General features: G+C 37.2%; 1 protein-coding gene across 4 annotated transcripts in view; it reads right to left on the minus strand.

Moving 5' to 3' along the window:
- Positions 1-19,203, minus strand: part of dennd5a (DENN/MADD domain containing 5A) — a 115,779-nt gene that overhangs the window by 7,708 nt on the left and 88,868 nt on the right. For all 4 annotated transcript variants that reach the window (XM_005166611.6, XM_009303572.5, XM_001340126.10 and 1 more), the window contains 5 exons: positions 12,005-12,133; positions 11,173-11,294; positions 7,477-7,622; positions 6,088-6,206; positions 2,637-2,815 (listed from right to left, as the gene is read on the minus strand). In XM_005166611.6, the coding sequence (XP_005166668.1) occupies positions 2,637-2,815; positions 6,088-6,206; positions 7,477-7,622; positions 11,173-11,294; positions 12,005-12,133 (695 nt within the window). The remainder of the gene's footprint in view (positions 1-2,636; positions 2,816-6,087; positions 6,207-7,476; positions 7,623-11,172; positions 11,295-12,004; positions 12,134-19,203) is intronic.

The raw sequence follows: 19,203 nt of genomic DNA on the forward strand, positions 1-19,203 counted from the left end.
TGTGCCGAATTCTGATACTTTCTTACAGTAGTAGTTATGTACACTTGGGAAAATAATAAATATTTTTAACTAATACATAAAGTTAAAAATATATATATATATATATATATATTAATAAAACTTATTCTTGCTATATCGCAATCTGCACCCTCAAAATGAAAGTACAAAGACTGCCACCTGGTGGTGCAAAGAGAAAACTTATTGATAGGAACTTTTAAGATCGCTTTAGTACAATTTGTGCATGAGAATATAAACAATATGTGACTCTTTTAAAAGCATTAATACATGTATGCAGTCATAAACAAGCTGTTGTGTAAGAGTGCAGGAAGATCTCTCCAAGAAATTCCGGTGTGATCATGGCTTAAGACAAGGAGACACACTTGCCTGCACACTGTTCAATCTGGCGGTTGAAGATGGAATTAGAGATGCTGGTATAAATATTATCGGCACAATATACAATAAAAGTGTCCAAATACTAGCATATGCTGATGATGTTTGCATTATTGCCAGAACATTATCAGCAATGAAAGATGCTTTCTCTTCTTTGGAATTGGCAGCAAGGAGAATGGGACTTGAGATAAGTGAAAGCAAGACGAAGTATATGACCAGTGATGCCCGCCAGACCAACCAATATATGGCCCAATAAAAGACAATAATCAATGGAGGATACATCACAACAATGAGCTTGCAGCCTTGTATAAGGAAATTGATATAGTTAAATATATCAGACTTGCGAGGCTAAGATGGGCAGGACACGTCATACGTATGAAAATGCCATTGCAAAAAAAATCTTTAGCACTGACCCGGTAGGCAAAAGAAAAGTAGGAAGGCCTAAACCAAGATGGCGAGACTGCATTAGCTGTGACGCCAATGTTTTAGGAATAAGGAATTGGTGGGCAGTTGCCCGGAACAGAGAACATTGGCGGAAATTACTTGAGGCAGCCAGGATCCAGTAATGGATTGTCGCGCTAAGGATGATGATGATGAGTCATAAACATGTTTTGACAGTTAATATGAAGGTGATTTGATGATTCATAAAAGTTGCAGACATCTTTACCAATATCAAAACACTTTGTAAACATCCAGTTATTCTTTAAAAAAAATGGCTACTATAATACTACTATAATAAGGAAAATTTAAAACTAAATAAATTGCTCTCGACACATGAAAGGGCCAAGCATGCAGCCCACAAGAAGGTGTAAAGTTATTGCGTATCATATTTTACAAACCATTCACTGCTAATTTGATGTAATTTAGCTCACAAGGATAATTGAATATTAATCAGATGATGTCATTACGCTGCTGTGCAGTCAGCCAATCGTTACATTGCTGATCATGATTTCGAGGATCGATAGATCGGTCCTTCACAACACATGCAGCGATCTCAGATTAGTTTATCCAAACATTTTAATCTGATTCACGAACTTGTTTGAAGAACCAAATTAGCCAGAGATCAGTAATCAAGACTAACAGATCCAGGATCTGCCAAATCATCTTAGATCATTTAAGCGAGGTATGAAGAACGGACCACTGGTAGCAGATATCACAGCCTCTGTTACCGTACGTTCACACCGAAAGCGGCGAGAGCGTCCAAGGTCGCTCTGGCCGCCCTGGCGACAACGCTCTCTGCCTTCAGCTCCAGCGGCGAGAGCGTCAAAACTCGCTACATTGATCTCGTATTTAAAGGAGCCGTTGCAGCATATCAGTTAAATTCCTGCATAAAACATGTTTCTAGCGTGAAAATGTTGCGCACTTCTTATCAAATTCATACAACAATGGAAGATCAAGTTGCGTGTGGTGTGGCTTTGCTCTATTTAACCAATATGTGTCCATATGTCTGAAATATCCTGAAGCAGCAGTACTGTTTTGTACTGTCACATCGCGTGAGATTCCCGCTTTTTTAAGATAAATTTATATAACATTAATGAACATCAGTAACTCGCCAGTAACTTATTTAATGCATGTTCCTGTAGGAAAAAATTGTAAATAATTGGAAATCCGGCGATAATCCGCAATAATCAAACCCTTGGGAACAACTGTGGTCGGAACCAAAGTTCACTGGTCTGTGTTCTCTGAACTGCTATCAAGCGATGGACGTCTTCATTCTGATTGCTTGCCGCCAAACCGCGTCACAGCTCATTACCATAAAGTTGACTTCATTTCAACTCTCCTCGACGCTCATGCCGGCGAAGACGCGCCGCGCTGCTTCTCGCCGCTTATCGCCACCGGCTCTCATTGAAAATTAATGACTTCCGGCTACTTTGACGCTCTCGCCGCTTTCGGTGTGAACGTACGGTTACTCTTTACCTTGCACTTTTATTGTTTACATTACTTATTATTTATTTAGGATATGTGTTTTCACATTCTGATTCCAATGCCTGATTATTAAATCATTTAAATAACTATTACTAAATTAAATATAATTAGAATTAAAATATGATGTGTTCTTTGGAAGAGTGTACTTGCATTGTGATGATGTTATATTGTCATTATATAATAAGTGGCATAAAAAGGTCTTAAAATGACAATAATATCATTTATTGCAATATATTTTAGTGCAATATATTACACAACAAAATATAGATATCATAACAGGCCTAGGAGATTTCATTTTTGTACGTTTTCCAAGAACATACTTGGTTTGCTGTTTGGCGAAATGGTGACAAATCTTCGCATCATCCCGGGGGATTGCTGCATCGGAGGAGTCCGGCACATTCTTTCATCGCTCTCCATGTTAGTCACCAATTCGCCCACCAGGATCCTCTCCAAGCTGCCATCATCTACTCCTTTACCCAGCCAACGGCCACATGGAAACCTACGCAATGGCAGGTTGACAGTAAGTCTATAGTCCTGAAGCCTTGTTCAAACTCTCAGGCAATATATGACTTTTGTGCATATGCATTCGGCATTAAATATTTGGCAAGGGAAAATAAAGCTCAGATCAGATTTTGTTTTGCTTTTTTGCCATGTCATTTTCTCTCAGCGTGTAACACAACAGTTTGTATTGTTTAACATGGGCATGCAAACACAACATCTTTTACTGTACATAGAAATAAATGCAGTCCATAAAATGAAAGAGCATTAAAAGACGCACAAATTTAATCTAATCAGTAACAATACAAAGTATGTTGACACATAAACTATGTGTTCATAAAGTGCAAAATAGGCTAATAATTATATAATTATTAAATAATTTAAAGCTTAAATAGCTAAACAATAAAAAATTCTAGTAAGTTGTAATAAATAAAATATATTTGTTTGTAAATATTACCATTGTATGCTTATTTTAATTTTATAATGTAAAATATTTTTTACAATGTTTTACTTTACTAACAACTTTTATTTTAGAATTAAAAATAAACCTTGTTTTAATGAATTTCTTTAAATATTTAAATATTTAAAAAAATTTTAAATTTACTAACAACTTTTATTTTATAATTAAAAATACATCTCATTTTAAATTTATTTTTTAAAATATTTTGAATCTCAAAAAAATGTTTTAAAGATTCAAACTAATAACTTTTACTAACAACTTTTATTTTAAAATTAAAAATAAAACTTATTTTAATGATTTTTAAAAATATTTTGAATACTTTAAAAATATTTTACTTTACTAACCAATTTTATTTTATAATTAAAAATAAACCTTATTTTAATTATTTTTTAAATATTTCAATATTTTAAAAATGTTTTAATTTACTAACAACTTTTATTTTATAATTTAAAATTAATATTATTTTAATAATTTTTTTTAAATATTTGGAATCGTAAAAAATGTTTTAAAGATTCAAACTAATATCTTTTACTACCCACTTTTATTTTATAATTAAAAATAAACCTGATTTTAATTAATTATTGAAAAAATATTTAGAATATTTAAAAAATGTTTTACTTTACAAACCACTTTTATTTTATAATTAAAAACAAACCTTATTTTAATTATTTTTTAAATATTTCAATATTTTAAAAATGTTTTAATTTACTAACAACTTTTATTTTATAATTAAAGATAAATCTTATTTTAATTTTATTTTTTTAATATTTAGAATCTTAAAAAATGTTTTAAAGATTCAAACTAATATTTTTTATTAACCACTTTTATTTTATAATTAAAAATAAAACTTATTTTAATGAATTTATTTCATATTTTGAATATTTTAAAAATGTTTTACTGAACTAACCACTTTTATTTTATAAAATCACTAACAATTTTTCTTTTACTTGAAACTTGTACGATATGTGTAAAGTAGCACTGTGCAATATATATCGAAATGATCACAATATCACAAATGTGCGTACCCTGATATACATATTACAATGGTTTTCAATAAAAGAGTGATTCAATGCAAAAGTGTCTTTGTGTGCCTGTCATTAGCATACAAAGATCTCTGAACACACATCTCTGAAAACAGCTCTGAAAACTCTGAAAGCAGAAAATGTCCAACTATTTTAGTATGAAGCTCTATTTCGAGTGTTTTTAGGTTGATTAAATTACACCAGTGGAGAAAACTGGTGATATCTATAGTAGTTATTTCATTTGTTTACATTGTTAAAATATCTAATTTGTTTTTATGCAGCAGTAAAACACGGCTGTTCACCTTCAGAGGTGCTTTTCTTCTCCCTGACATAATATGAAACATACACACTGAAAAAAATTATTCAGAGATGATTCCTTGGATTTACTCAATTTCTTTACGTTCAGTGGTTGTAAACAATTTATTTGTGTTGAATTTAAACAAACAAATTAAGTTGAACATTGTTAAACTTAATTTGTTTGTTTAAATTCAACACAAATAAATTGTTTGCAACAGTTTTGCATGCAACACTTTTTCAGTGCAGCTAGGAAAATACGTATTGAACATCACCATTTTTCTTAGAAAATATATTTGTCAGGGTGCCGCTGGCTTTAAATTTTCACCAGATGTTGATAAAAGAAATCCACATATGCAAAGAAAACAAATCTAATTAGTTTAAAAATTGTGTAATGAAATGAAATGACACAGGAAAGTATTGAATACATGAAGAAAGGGAGGTGTAGAAAGGCAGTGAAAGCCCAGACAGCAGCTGAAATCTCTTAGTAGTTCTTTAGTAACCCTCTACCCTTTGTCATTGTAAATGATTAGCTGCTTTAGTCCAACTTGTACATTATCAGGGTGATGAAGATAAACCAGGGTGCACATTTCAGCAAGACAATGGCTGCGTCCGAAACAGCATACTTCCATACTTTATAGTACGCTAAAATCAGTATGCGAGCCATGTAGTATGTCTGAATTCATAGATTTCGAAAATCAGTAAGCGAGAATAAGCCGGATGACGTACTACTTCCGGCGAGATTCTGGAGTGCGCATCCCATGCATGCTGCGCTATCCCATGATGCCACACGAGCGAATTCATGAATGAGAGTAAAGCAACGCAACTGACGCAGGTAGGTCACGTGACTATAACAAAATGGCGGATGTAGTATGTCCGAATTTCATTCATACTTTTCACATTCATACTGTATAGAACATACTTTTCTAACGGCCGACAAGTACGTTTAAATTCAAAAGCAGTACCTACTGAGTAGTAGGTCGTTTCGACGCAGCCAATGATCCAAAACAGCCTAGGAAACTCTCAAATGCTTTCAGAGAAAGAAAATCAAGCTGTGGAATGGCCTAGCCAATCACCTGACTTGAGAGCCAATAGAAAATACAAAATAAAGATCAGATTTGATAGACGAGACCAACAGAACCATCAAGATCTGTACAGTCTGTGGAACACTCACACCCTAACAATGCATATGACTTCATTCTCAATATGTAAGGCATTTTTAAGCCGCCTTCACCAATAAGTATTTTACATGTCAATAGTTCCTTTAGAAATATTATTTCCAGGGAGAAAAAACTGTGACGTGTTCAATACTTATTTTCCCCGCTGTATGTTGGTATTAAAAATTTTTTAAACATTGTATCTCATATAAAATATCGCATCATTTTCACCATGCCTTCGAATATAATAGATTTTTCTTCATTATCAGACAGCCCTAACATCAAGCCTGGTTTAATGATGCATAATGTACATGTGATTCTGATAAATCTCCATACTCACTTATAGGTGTGTCCTGTAATCCCATTGCGGACCATTACGCACTCCACTAGCCATTTAGCATACAGCCCTGAGTTATCATGGCCCATCTGTACAGTGGTCAGCTTCCCCAGATTCTGGCACTGTGTGGAGTACAGAAAGAAGTAAACCTTTGGGTTTCTGAACAGTTAATATTTAGCCAGGTGGCAACATCTACAGCACAGGTGTCAAACTCAGTTCCAAAAGGGCCGCAGCTCTGCACAGTTCCAACCTTAATTAAACACACCTGATCAAACTAATTGAGTCCTTCAGGCTTGTTTGAAACCTACAGGTAAGTGTGTTGAAGCAGGGCTGGAACTAAACTGTGCAGGGCTTCGGCCCTCCAGGAATTGAGTTTGACACCCCTGATCTACACCAATTTACAGTGAAGATGAGGTTGTCGGTATATACAGTTAAAGTTAGCCCTTCTGGATTATTAGCCCACCAGTATATTTTTCCCAAATTTCTGTTTAATGGAGAGAAGATTTTTTAGAGACATTTCTAAACAATAGTTTTAATAACTCATTTCTAATAACTAATTTATTTTATCTTGCCATGATGACAGTAAATAATATTTTACTAGATATTTTGCCAGATACTAGTATTCAGCTTAAAGGGACATTTAAAGGCTTAATGGGGTATATGCCGAAGCATGCTAATAGGACTTTTAATTTGCCAGTAACCTGGGTTAAGCGCTTCCGGCGAATTGAATGCCAATGCAAAATCCGGTGCGTTTAAGGTCTGTTTTCTTTAAAAATCAGCGATCTCCACTAGCTGAGTGATATCCAATTTAAATTGGGTCTCAGATTGTACAAGAAGCACTGCATTAAATTACATTTCCCCCCGCCATATCTTTATAATATGAGCATTTATTTTACCCCACTATATTCAATGGAGCTTCTGCGTTAGCCTGCCGATTCTGACGGGCGCGTGCGAGTAAACAGCTTTTTGTCTTGTTTTACGCTTGAGCAACCAAATAAATGCTAAAGTTTATTTAACTGAATGTATTTTAATGACATTACAACATCGATGCTGTATAAGGAACCGTATAAAATGGAAAAAAGTTCACAGTAACAGGTCACCGGAAGTGTATCAGCATGGGAACAACACTAGCTCGGCATATACCCTATTATTAAGTTATTGTATAACGATGGTTTGTTCAGTAGACATTTAAAATAAAAAATACAGCTTGAGGGGGCTAATAATATTGACCTTAAAATGGTTTTTAAAAATGTAAAACTGCTTTTATTCTAGCCAAAATAAAACAAATAAGACTTTCGACAGAAGAAAAAATATTATAGGAAATACTGTGAAAATGTCCTTGCTCTGTTAAGCACTATTTGAGAAATATTGAAACTGCATATATAGACTCACCTCAAATGTAATCTCCAGTGTGTTTTTAGGGACCTGCAGGACCCCAGTCTCGGCTAGTTCCCCTGAGACACACACCCAGGGGTTGGCTGTGAACATAGAGCCACCGAGTTTCTTACTAGGAATGATGACCACATGGTATGGAATCACTGCAAACAACAACAAGGACAAGGTCAGGACAAGGAATCAAAATTAAAACAATTGAATTATAATTTTATAGACCTCCAGTATTCCCAACGCCCTGTCAATCAATCAGGCCAACAGACTTTTGCTAAAAGCTAGTGGTTCACATGTATTTAAGTGCTAAATTCTAAATGAGAGAGGCCCAGAAATAAGATTAGACACTCCTAATTTCAACAAAATGATTTATCAAGTGACACAATAAAGTAGTTTTTATAAAAATAGATAATGTTCAGAGTATTCTAAGCGAAGTTTATTTATAAACTAATTTGGAGAGGATCAGGTGCTTATGATTGCTTGCAGCCAGTCCCGCATTATTAAATTTATAATTCACCAATCGGACGATTCCTAAGCCACTATAAATGCCCTAAGTTCCATATAACAGCCATCTTCATTTTAAAGAATACCCCCTCTTCCACCCCTACTCCTCCTCCTTTCCTAGATGGGTGGCACGGTGGCCCAGTGGTTAGCACTGTTGCCTCACACCAAGAACGTCACTGGTTCTAGTCCTTAGCAAGCCAGCCAATGTTTCAGTGCAGAGTTTACACGTTCTCCCCATGCTCACGTGAGTTTCCCCGGGTTCCCCGGTTTCCTCCCACCATCAAAAAACATGCAACTTAAGCTAAATTACTAATCCAAATCAGCACCATAGACATGCTCCTGGTAAGTAGTTATCTCTTAAGAGCAATCACTATCTGTTCATTAGCTACTACAGCAGGGGAGTTCTCGAGATCTGCCTCTGCTCCAACTAGGGACCCCCGGGCTCAAGGATCTTATGAGCTCAGGGCTCTCTCCCGGGACAGCATACCAAACAAGCTTTATAATCAATCATCAGCTAAGTGTGAACTCTTGAATGTGTTTTAATATGAATAGCAAATTTCGAGAGTATTATAACATGGACCTGTAGCAAAAAAAGATTCTGCGAATTTCAAAATGCAAAACGCTTCTCTTAAACTGATACTGAGCTTAGTTTTTAACAGCTAATGGCACTCTGGGCTAGTTTTTAACTGTATCAAATGCTCACGAGAAGAGTGCTTCTGCGGTCATAATATCTTCTACAGGATATATCTGTTCTTTAATATCAAAATGTTAATGTAAACACCTCACTACTTTTGTAATTCTCTTCTAACTTTTCTAACTTGATTATTATGATTATTCTAGGTTCGAGTGGTATTTATAAGGAATTGGATGCAAGCAGTACGGCTGTTTGTAAAGCAAACAGCATCATCTGCTGTTAAGAACTCAGCTCAGAATCGATTCAGGAGTGAATATCGATGGGTTCTGAAAATCTCAGAATCGATTTTTCAAATGATTTTTCCGCAGCTCTATTTAGACACAAAAAGGGTAAAATAGCCCAAATTTTCACTAAAGTTGCCGCAGAGCTATTTTGGACTTGGTATTGCCAACTTAAGCCTAGTTCACACTACAGGATTTTAAACATCAGCAGATCGCTGTGCCGTTCACACTACATGACTTGACTTTGTGTCTTTTGATCTCTGTGGTGTTCACACTACGCAACACTCCGTGAACGATCCACAAGAGGGGGGTCACACACTACATGATCTGACAACATCTCATTCCCCATCAGCTCATTCAAGCTACCAAACCACAGCCAATGAAATTTTGAGGGAGGAGTCGTCAGAAAAAGCTGAACACTATTGGCTGCTTGTGTGCTGATTACATCACTGACAGCGTTTCAAGCTTTGGAGGAAGCATTTAAAAACATTGTCAAATCAGCTGATTTATCAGCGGATTAATCACTCATCTGCAAGGTTCGAGTGGATAGATACACAGAGAGTTTTTAATTTTTGTAATTGTATAACTCTTTGAAATAAAACTAACATATTTATAACACCCTGCCGTTTTCTAACTATCAGTGTATTTCTTTCTGACATTGTTATTTTTTTTATTACAAAACAGTAAAGAACTGAGCATTTCTGCCTTAAATTACCATATTGGTCAAAATGACTGCATGCATGCATGATCCTTTTCGCTGTGACTTTAAATTTGTGTGCATTTTCTTGCCTGGCAACTTCCTGCTAACATAAAAAAAAACTTTCTGATGGCAAAAACATCAATTTACTTCAGATATCTTTCAAAACAGCATATTCTGTGCTGTTAAAAAGCTCCTGTTTGAAAGTGAAAATGAAAGCCAAGACCTTTAAGTGTTTTAGTATCTTAACTCCATATTTATAGGCTGTATTACCAAAAAAATATTATATTTTTAGGGTAATGATGTCATTAAATATGATGCCAGACATTCAAAGCTTAATTTTAATATCTCAATAATAGCTTTGAATGTAAATATGTTGTGACAATATGGCGTTTTTTATGAGAACGGTCAGAATGAGCAGTATGGTAATTCTAATAGTGATAGTTCCACTGTTAATATATCCTACTCTCATGTCTGTGTTAACACAGAATGAAGTGAGTGCGTTGATGCCCATTCTGACCAATCACAGATGTTTCTGCTGAGCTCCTGAACACACAGCTATTCAGCTCATGCTGATATGCTCTCTCATTGGCTGCAGCTCGTCACTACATCTGACCACACGTGGGGTTGAGTCGGCCGACTGCTCTGGAATATTTAGCATGCTGAATGTTGGATTTCCGTCTGCGAGGTGCCGGCGACGCGTCAGCGAGCCTCGTTGATGCGTTGCTCAGTAGTTCACACATAAAGAGCGGCGAGCGCCGTGCACCCGCAGATTTCTTCCCGATCACAGCCCGATCTGTCGGCGAGCTCGTTAACTTCCAAATCGGGCTCAAATCAGGCTTAAAATCCCCTAGTGTGAACTAGGCTTTATCTAGACAATTGGTGGGGAGGTGGAAGCAAAGGAACTCTGATTTGGGCATAATCAGCAACGTTTGTGTCAAATGTCATCTAATTCTGTATTTTATTAGAATGAACTGGAAATATTGTGAAAATCGTGAATAGCCAGCATTAAGTCCAATTTATATTTTAGTGTGGAGCGATCGCCATACCTTACAGCACATTCCCTGCATGTAGCTGATGCCATTGTGAACATTTATATTTTATACTAAATATATAGAAATGGCGACGCAGTGGCGCAGTAGTTAGTGCCATCGTCTCACAGCAAGAAGATCACTGGCTTGAGCCTCGGCTCAGTTGGCGTTTCTGTGTGGAGTTTGCATGTTCTCCCTGCGTTCGTGTGGGTTTCCTCCAGGTGCTCCGGTTTCCCCAAAAGTCCAAAGACATGCGGTGAATTGGGTAGGCTAAAATTGTCCATAGTGTATGAGTGTGAATGAGTGTGTGTTTGGATGTTTCCCAGAGATGGTTTGCGGCTGGAAAGGCATCCGCTGCGTAAAAATGTGCTGGATAAGTTGGCAGTTCATTCTGCTGTGGCGACCCCCAGATTAATAAAGTGACTAAGCCGACAAGAAAATGAATGAATGAATGAAGCAATGAATATATAGAAATGTTTGTAACTATACACCTCAGCCAGACTTGTTCCTCTCAACTGAAAACAGTGTAAGAAATGGGACATTGATGCATCTTACTAATTGTGGTGAAGACATTAGTGAAGCAGAAGTAGTCCACAGCGTTGAAAGAGAGGAGATGGTAGAGGAACTGCTCCTTCTCGTCATCACAGCGCAGAAAAGCATATCGCTTATAGAGTTTCCTTCACAAAACACACACACACATTATTCATACCGCACAAATCTAACTCAAAGCTTCAACTGAAAAGTAAACAGGAAAGAACCTGAAGAAAATGAGTTCATATGCAATTCAGCTCATAAGAGCAGACAGCACAGAATACATTTACTGAGGCCACTTTACAGTTCAAGGTGCATCAATAATTTAAAAAGCGCTTCATTTTTAATGCAGGCTTATTCTTTTCTGTGCTACTGTTTACATTTTATCTAAGCAGTCATCTTCAGCAGTGTTTCCCCAACTCTGTTCCTGGAGGCACACCAACAGTACACATTTTAGATGTCTCCTTCATCTGACCCATTCGCTTCAGGTTTTGGAGTCTCTTCTTATGTTCTGATGAGTGTGTTTAATTAGGCAGAGGTTGAAAATGTGTACTGTTGGTGTGTCTTTAGGATCAAGGTTTCCTGATCAACAGCAGTACAACCACGTTCCTAAAGGATTACCAGATCTCCACATATTCCATGTCTCCTTAATCAAGCACACCTGATTCAGATCATCAGCTCATAAGCAGAGAGTGAATGAGCTGTAATAAGTGTGACAGACAAAGGAGACCAAGGTGTCCAAAACATGCAGTACTGGTGGTCCTCCAGGAACATGGTTGAGAAACACTGATCTACAGTACATGTGATTTACAACAGTGCCTTCTTTATCTCTAAACAACTGGTCGATAGATCTTACTTGGTGAGCTCGTGGTCAGACAGCAGTTGCTTCAGGTGTCTGGACAGCAGTTTCTTCTCCATGGAGAGACGCACCCAAGCCCTGGCCTTGCCAACGTCCGTCTTGATCTCGCTGATGTTCTGGATGTGCCTGAAGAATAATAGACAGTGCTTTACGGATATTTTTAAAAAGACTTTAAGTTTTATTTTCCAAATTTAAAATAAATTAATTATAACTTGTCCTAACTTGATGTGGTGCCACGGCACACAATACAACGCATACTTTTAAACGTGCAGTATGTAAGATTGACACCCAATGGTTGAACAAGGTAATGCACTCCTGGATCAAAACACATTTTCACTCGGCTCGAGTACATGCAAGTGCAGGTTGCCAAATTATCAGATTATCATCTTGCTGTGAGGCGACAGCACTACCTACTGCACCACTGCCTCGCCCGTACACCGCATGTGCTTTATTTAATGTTAAATGCTAATAATATAGGTTTGAATGCCATTTTACATGACATTTATTGCCATACCACTGAAAGCAGCAGCAGATAGTTCACCTCAGAACGAACCCCAACCCTAAACCCCAATGTTACACATGAGTGTATTGGTATTAGGTTGTTTCTGTGCCACTGTGTGTGTGTGTGTGTGTGTCTCTCTCTCTTTCTCGTCCTGTCCCGTTCCTGTTTCCAGGTAGCTCCGGCCTAATTGGACGTGCTGCGTTCGTGCACTGTGGTTAATGCTCAGAGAACACAGCATCTTTTGAAAAGGAAACCGATGAAGTCAGATCGCTGGGGGGAGAGACGGAGAGCTTTTCAAAGAATGTGGCGTTCATGTTTAATACATGTTGTAGTGCTGTTTCTGGTTGATTATAAATTGTGAACTTTAAGGTGCTCTCCACCTTATTCCTCTCCCCGCCTTATTGTGACTGTCATAGATATATTTTGTCTGATTTAAGCTGTAAGCTGAGCGCCGTAGGGGCTGAGTGCCATTTACTTTGTCACTGATATTTTCTCCTGTTTTTGGTTTAGTTAAGGAGTAAGAGCAGTATTTGTAATTTATTTTCTTCATTTCTTTATTGTTCATTTGGTAAGTTATCTTCGGGGTAGAGTTAGTTAATGTTTTGTTTATTATTTTGGCCTTGCTCAGCCCTGAAGCTATTTTTGTTTGCGCTCATTTCTGTTTTCTTGTAAATACAAACTTTTCTCGTCTCTCACAATAAAAGAACCTTTAAGGTCATTTAAATCATAAACATGCTAACTGTTTATTTATTTTCTTTAACTTTAATGTTCGACTTCAGCACTAGACATTTGAGGTCTTAACACCAACCCTAACCCCAACCCTATTTTAGTTCCTCAAAATAGCAGCGTGCCAACAATGCGTCTTAACACACCTCTTTTCAAGACCAGAACAGCCATGAGTCCACAAAGTGGAGCAAACGGATTTGCTATTTAAACAACTTAAATTAAACAAAAATTAAGGTAGCACTGGTCTGAAAATAGCAACACGTCGAGGCAAACACATCTTGCGCCGGGTGTATGATAGGGCCCATAACGTTTTGCTTGTCAAGAAAATTTCTTGATTTAGGAATTTTTAGATATTTGGACTAAAAACAAGACAAAAATTCTAAGTAAGAAAAGCAGTTTTTTGGCAGTGTTGTAAAACGTTACCGTGGCAAAGACGTAACAGTAGTTATTCAAATTATTAGGTTTAAAAAAAATTCTCCTCAATAAACATCACTCGAGAAGCATAAAAAAAAATGTAAATGTCACAGGAGGGCTAATAATTTTACCTTCAACTTTATGCATGGACCCTTTTCTGGGTTTCTCAGTAGCTGAAGTCATTATAGTTGGTAAACTTAGGCCCCGTTTACACTTATGCGTTTTAGTTTGAAAACGCATAAGTTTTGCTACGGTTACGCCATTCATCCACACTACGCTGGAGTTTTCGAGTGGCGATAACAGAGTGTTTTGTCAACGCTGGAGAGGCCGTTTTCATTCTAAAACACTGCTGCTCCGTCTCCGTGTGGATGGGGGAAAACGGAGACATCTGAAAACGGAGGCGTGGCTGCCGACATTCGCCTCTCTGATTGGGGCTTTTCCTCAATATTAAGTAGCCTACACACAGTTCAGTCCTGCATCCTCTCCTTATAAGTTCAGACTTTGCAAGGTTGATATGGAAAACAGACTCCTGAGGACATGTTGGTAAATCTTCAAAGGGAACAGTGTACTTTATAACCTTATTCACATCATCCTGGCTGCGTTGTTTCACTATATCTTAACAATAAAGTTAAAACATGATTTAAGGAACTGCCTATTTTCATTTTGATATTAACAACTTAACAGACAGCAGAAATGTTGAGGCGTCGTGCTGCATATATGAGCGTCATCTTCACTGTATGCGTATTCATAACAAAACGAAGCCTATAACATTACTGCCTTCTTTCATTTTCAGTACAAATACCCTCTCATTTGCTATACAATAAGTTTAATAAGGCAAGCGATCAGTCAATATACAGAATGTACTTGCTGACATTAATTATTAACTTATCTTTGCGCTCAGCCAAAACACGTTACTCAAGAACAAGTAATAGATTCAAAAGATCAAAGTCGGGGAATATGTTGTTAGATATAGATAACAAGATGAATTAAATATCATGTTTAGCAAATATAGTGAGATTAGGGCCTACTCACACTATGCCATCCTTACAATGCCCAGGCCAGTTTCTTGGATCGTTTGAGAAGTGTGAGTGCGCTGAATCGGGCTCAAGCACGGTTCACTTGGCCGGCCCTGGCCCGGTTGGAAGAGGTGTGCCTGAGCGCGGTTCACTTGGGCTTTGACGCGGTACGCTTGTGTGTGAGTGCAAAATGCGCCAAAGCCCAAAACTGAAAGCGAGACGTGACTTTTAAGGGACTGTTACATATGGATTTATTAATCATTCTTACTGTTCAGTAAATGCAAACTGCCGTAGTTTATTAAAGACGAGAGCTCCTCACAGCATGACGGCTGCGCGGCTTCAGCAGACTTCATTCCTGCAGCACGAGAGCTTTATGACTATGAGCGCCAAAAGTGGCGGATCTGTTCGGCGAAATATCTGACTGTGTGTCACCGCATCCCTAAGGACTGTTTGGCGAAATATTCGACAGCATGTCACTGCATATCAAACGACTGAAACGATATAACTAGAGAAATCTCCACTGTGCTGCTGAGTGAGAGAGCGCTTCTAACTGAACAACGCAGCAGCGATGACGTAAGCGTGCCGAGGCCCATTTGTGTTGTGAGTGCGGGCCGTCGGGGGAGACGGGACTGGGGACAAGCGTGCTTTGGCTGGTTCGAGGCAACTGTACCTAGTGTGAATACGGCCTTAGATCCAGCGGGAGATCCTCGATAAACACTCCGACGAGCACAGCTCTCATCTGGCTAGATAGGCTGCAGCGCATGCCAGAGTGTGTGTGTGTATGTGTGTGTGTGTGTGGTCACATGATGTGCGTTTTCAGTGTTTTGGTGTAGACAGAGAGCTGTTCAGAAACGCTGGGTGAAACGCTAGTGTGGACGAGGATCGTTTTCCTTCTAAAGTGCCATTTTAAGAATAAAACGCACTAGTGTAAACGGGGCCTTAGAGTGCCATGAATGGAAGAGTACAACAAATCATTTTTTACAATCCTATTTACTGAAATGATAAAAGAAAAGCTCCAAGATAGCATTATGAAGACTTTCAGAAAAAGGAAAGAAATTGTGTGAGACTGATAACGGCAGCCAGAAGAGAGAGCAACGTCAAATTTACTGTCCTGTCCATAGATGCTGCATTAGAAACACCTTGCACAAGCGGTCATTTTGTTTTTCTTTTCTTTATCTTATGCAAAGATGATATCATACATACATAAATATATAGAAATTTTAAGGATTTAAGATGCTGATGACCATTAAACACATCATAACAGGCTTGTGAAAAGGATCTGTATTCCTTATTGTGCCGATTTCTATTTAAATAACTGGATTTCACCTGCATTCACACCCGACCAATGTTAACTGTTGTCTAAAGAACTAAAATACTCCTATTAAAACCCTACTGTAACCCATGCCATGCACAGGTTCCCAGTACTGAACCCGCCACAGTCTTCCAATGCACTGGGAGTTCCTCAGCTCCCCCAGGAGCAGTTTCAGGAGAGAAAATGGGGGCAGGAGAAATGGTTCACAGACTCCCTAGAGCATCAGCCAGCCTGCTGTCACCATGGCCCGCAGCCGCTATCATGCACAGCACGTCCAGACGCATTCACTTCCACTCCACCTCTGGTACTCAACACTGTCTGACCTTCCATTGCATAAATGTATTATAGTGTTTAGTGCTGCCTCCAGACTCCACAGACCTCAGATTCACAGTCTGCTGAAGCCACGTTTGAATTTGGGCTAAAACAGCACACCTGAAGCCATAATATGAATGTACTGGACACTAAAATGTCAATGCCATTGTCTTGTTCTATTAGTCTTCACTGAGAGAAAAGACACCATGCAGTGGAAAAAAATCTCACATCACGATATACAAGTCATCTCATATCCTATTAAGGATATGTATCATGATATATTAGCATTATAGTACATTCAATCAGTTAGTAGCTTCTATATGTTTGCATATTTGTCTCTATATATGCATAGAAGTATTTGTTTTATTTTTTACATTGGAGATTTACATTGGTCCAGTGGTTAGCACTGTCACCTCACACAGCAAGAAGATCACTGGTTCGAGTGGCAGCTGGGTCGGTTGACATTTCCGTGTGGAGTTTGCATGTTCTCCTCATGTTCGCGTGGGTTTCCTCTATTATTAAGACTTTAATTTAATTATATAAAGACTTTAACTCTATTATTAAGAATTAAGACTTTCTCCAGAAGAAAAAAATATTATCAGACCTACTGTGAAAATGTCCTTGCTCTGTTAAACATCATTTAGGAAATATTTAAAAAAAGAAGAAATAAATAAAATTAAAGGGGGGCTAATAATTCTGACTTCAACTGTATGTATATAAATACCTAGATATATATTTTAAATTTATTCCTACACTTAACTAGGTTATTATGGTAACTAGGTAAGTTAGGTTAATAGGACATTGGACAACAGGAGTTTGTTCTGTGGAAAAAAAATGTGTCCTTACTTTTGACTTTAAATGTTTTTTTGTTTTTTTTTTTAACTAAATTTAATCCAGCACAACTGAAAGAAATAAGCCTTTCCCTAGAAGACAAAATATAGGATATAGTGAGAAAACTTTCTTACTCTCTTATGCATCACTTGGGAAATAAAAGCAAAAACTAAATAAATAAGAAATAAAGAAAAGCTATCCGGCAGGTTTTCAGTAAAAACCAACTCTTTATAAAAGAGAGGGTAGGATGTTCAATTTCTTTAGCTGCAGCAGCATAAAAAAACAGTTTGTTGTTTTTATTTAACAATCTATGTCTAATGCTTTCATACACAAAAATGTGTATAAAAAAGTGAGTAAGAAAATTACTTGTCACCCAACAAAAGTTTGCATGTTCTCCTCATGTTCGCGTGGGTTTCCTCTAGGTGCTCCGGTTTCCCCCACAGTCCAAAGACATGCGCTATAGGGGAATTGGATGAACTAAATTGTGTATGGAAGTTTTCCAGTACTGGGTTGCAGCTGGAAGGGCATCCGCTGGGTAAAACATATGCCGGAATAGTTGGCAGTTCATTCCCCTGTGGGAACCTCTAATAAATCAGAGACTAAGCCAAAGGAAAACGAACAAACAGAAATATACTGACTATTTCTCACTTTGTTCAGAACTTCAGGGCAAATGTTTGATTAAAAATGTAGAAACATAACATAAATATGAGTAAAGCAATAAATGAATAAAGAAAAATGAATAAAGAAATATTTCCCAGAGATGGGTTGCGGCTGGAAGGGCATCCACTGCGTAAAAACTTGCTGGATAAGTTGGCGGTTTATTCGGCTGTGGCGACCCTGGATAAATAAAGGTACTAAGCCAACCAGAAAATGAATGAATGAATGAATGAATGAATAAAGAAATAAATTTATTTCTAAAATGAATGATTACAGGTCCAGCATTAAAATAGTCACTAAATAAAATGCAAAATGTAAAAATTGTGCTTTCAATATTGCAACTTTCCCACGATGCTGTTATTCTTGTATTTGTCTGCATCTTCATAATGGTGTGTATTTTGTCATTTAAATTATTAAAAAGTATTCCCATGAACAATGTATTTTCTGACACCACAGAATTAACGATAATAATATGCCACTTTTTATTTTGTCCATATGAAATATATTGTCATATTTCACAGCCCTACAAACAGAAAAATGCTTATTATACATTTGTGTGTTTTTTTAATTACTGTTTTCTTTATGAGATGCTAATATTTCTAAAGAAACGGGTGTTACACCAGGGCTTTCCCGTGCTGTTATGTTTCGGCACAGTTCAGCTGGGGGTCTGGTGCCAATTAGGCTGGAAATAATGTGGCGACATGAAACGTCTCGGTGCTTTCTTCACGCAATGCGAGAAGTCGACCTCATTTCCCCTTTCAGACAAAACACTACAGTCTACTGATATCGTTTAGAACTGAATTTATATAAAATCCTATTTAATTGCTTGTAGAGCAGCAAAGAAAATGATATATATAGTTAAAGTAAGAATTAGTAGCCCCCCTAAATTATTTGCCCCCGGTGTTTAATTTTCTCCCTTTGTCATGATGACAGTAAATAATATTTGACTAGATATTTTTCAAGACTCTTCTACACAGCTTAAAGTGACATTTAAAGGCTGAATTAGGTTAATTAGGGGCACAGTAGGCAGGTTAGGGTAATTAGGCAAGTTATTGTGTTATGATGGTTTGGTCTGTAGACTATCGAAAAAAATGTAGCTTAAAAGGGCTAATAATATTGACCATAAAATGGCTTTTAAAAAATTTAAAACTTTTTTTTTTAATTAAGACTTTCTCCAGAAGAAAAAATATTATCAGACCTACTGTGAAAATGTCCTTGCTCTGTTAAACATCATTTAGGAAATATAAAATAAATAAATAAATAAATAAATATCAAAGGGGGGCTAATAATTCTGACTTCAACTGTGTGTATATAAATACCTAGATATATATTTAAAATTTATTCCTACACTTAACTAGGTTATTATGGTAACTAGGTAAGTTAGGTTAATAGGACAACAGGACAACAGGAGTTTGTTCTGTGGAAA

Source organism: Danio rerio, chromosome 7 (assembly GCF_049306965.1).
Source record: "Danio rerio strain Tuebingen ecotype United States chromosome 7, GRCz12tu, whole genome shotgun sequence".
Lineage (NCBI taxonomy): Eukaryota > Metazoa > Chordata > Actinopteri > Cypriniformes > Danionidae > Danio > Danio rerio.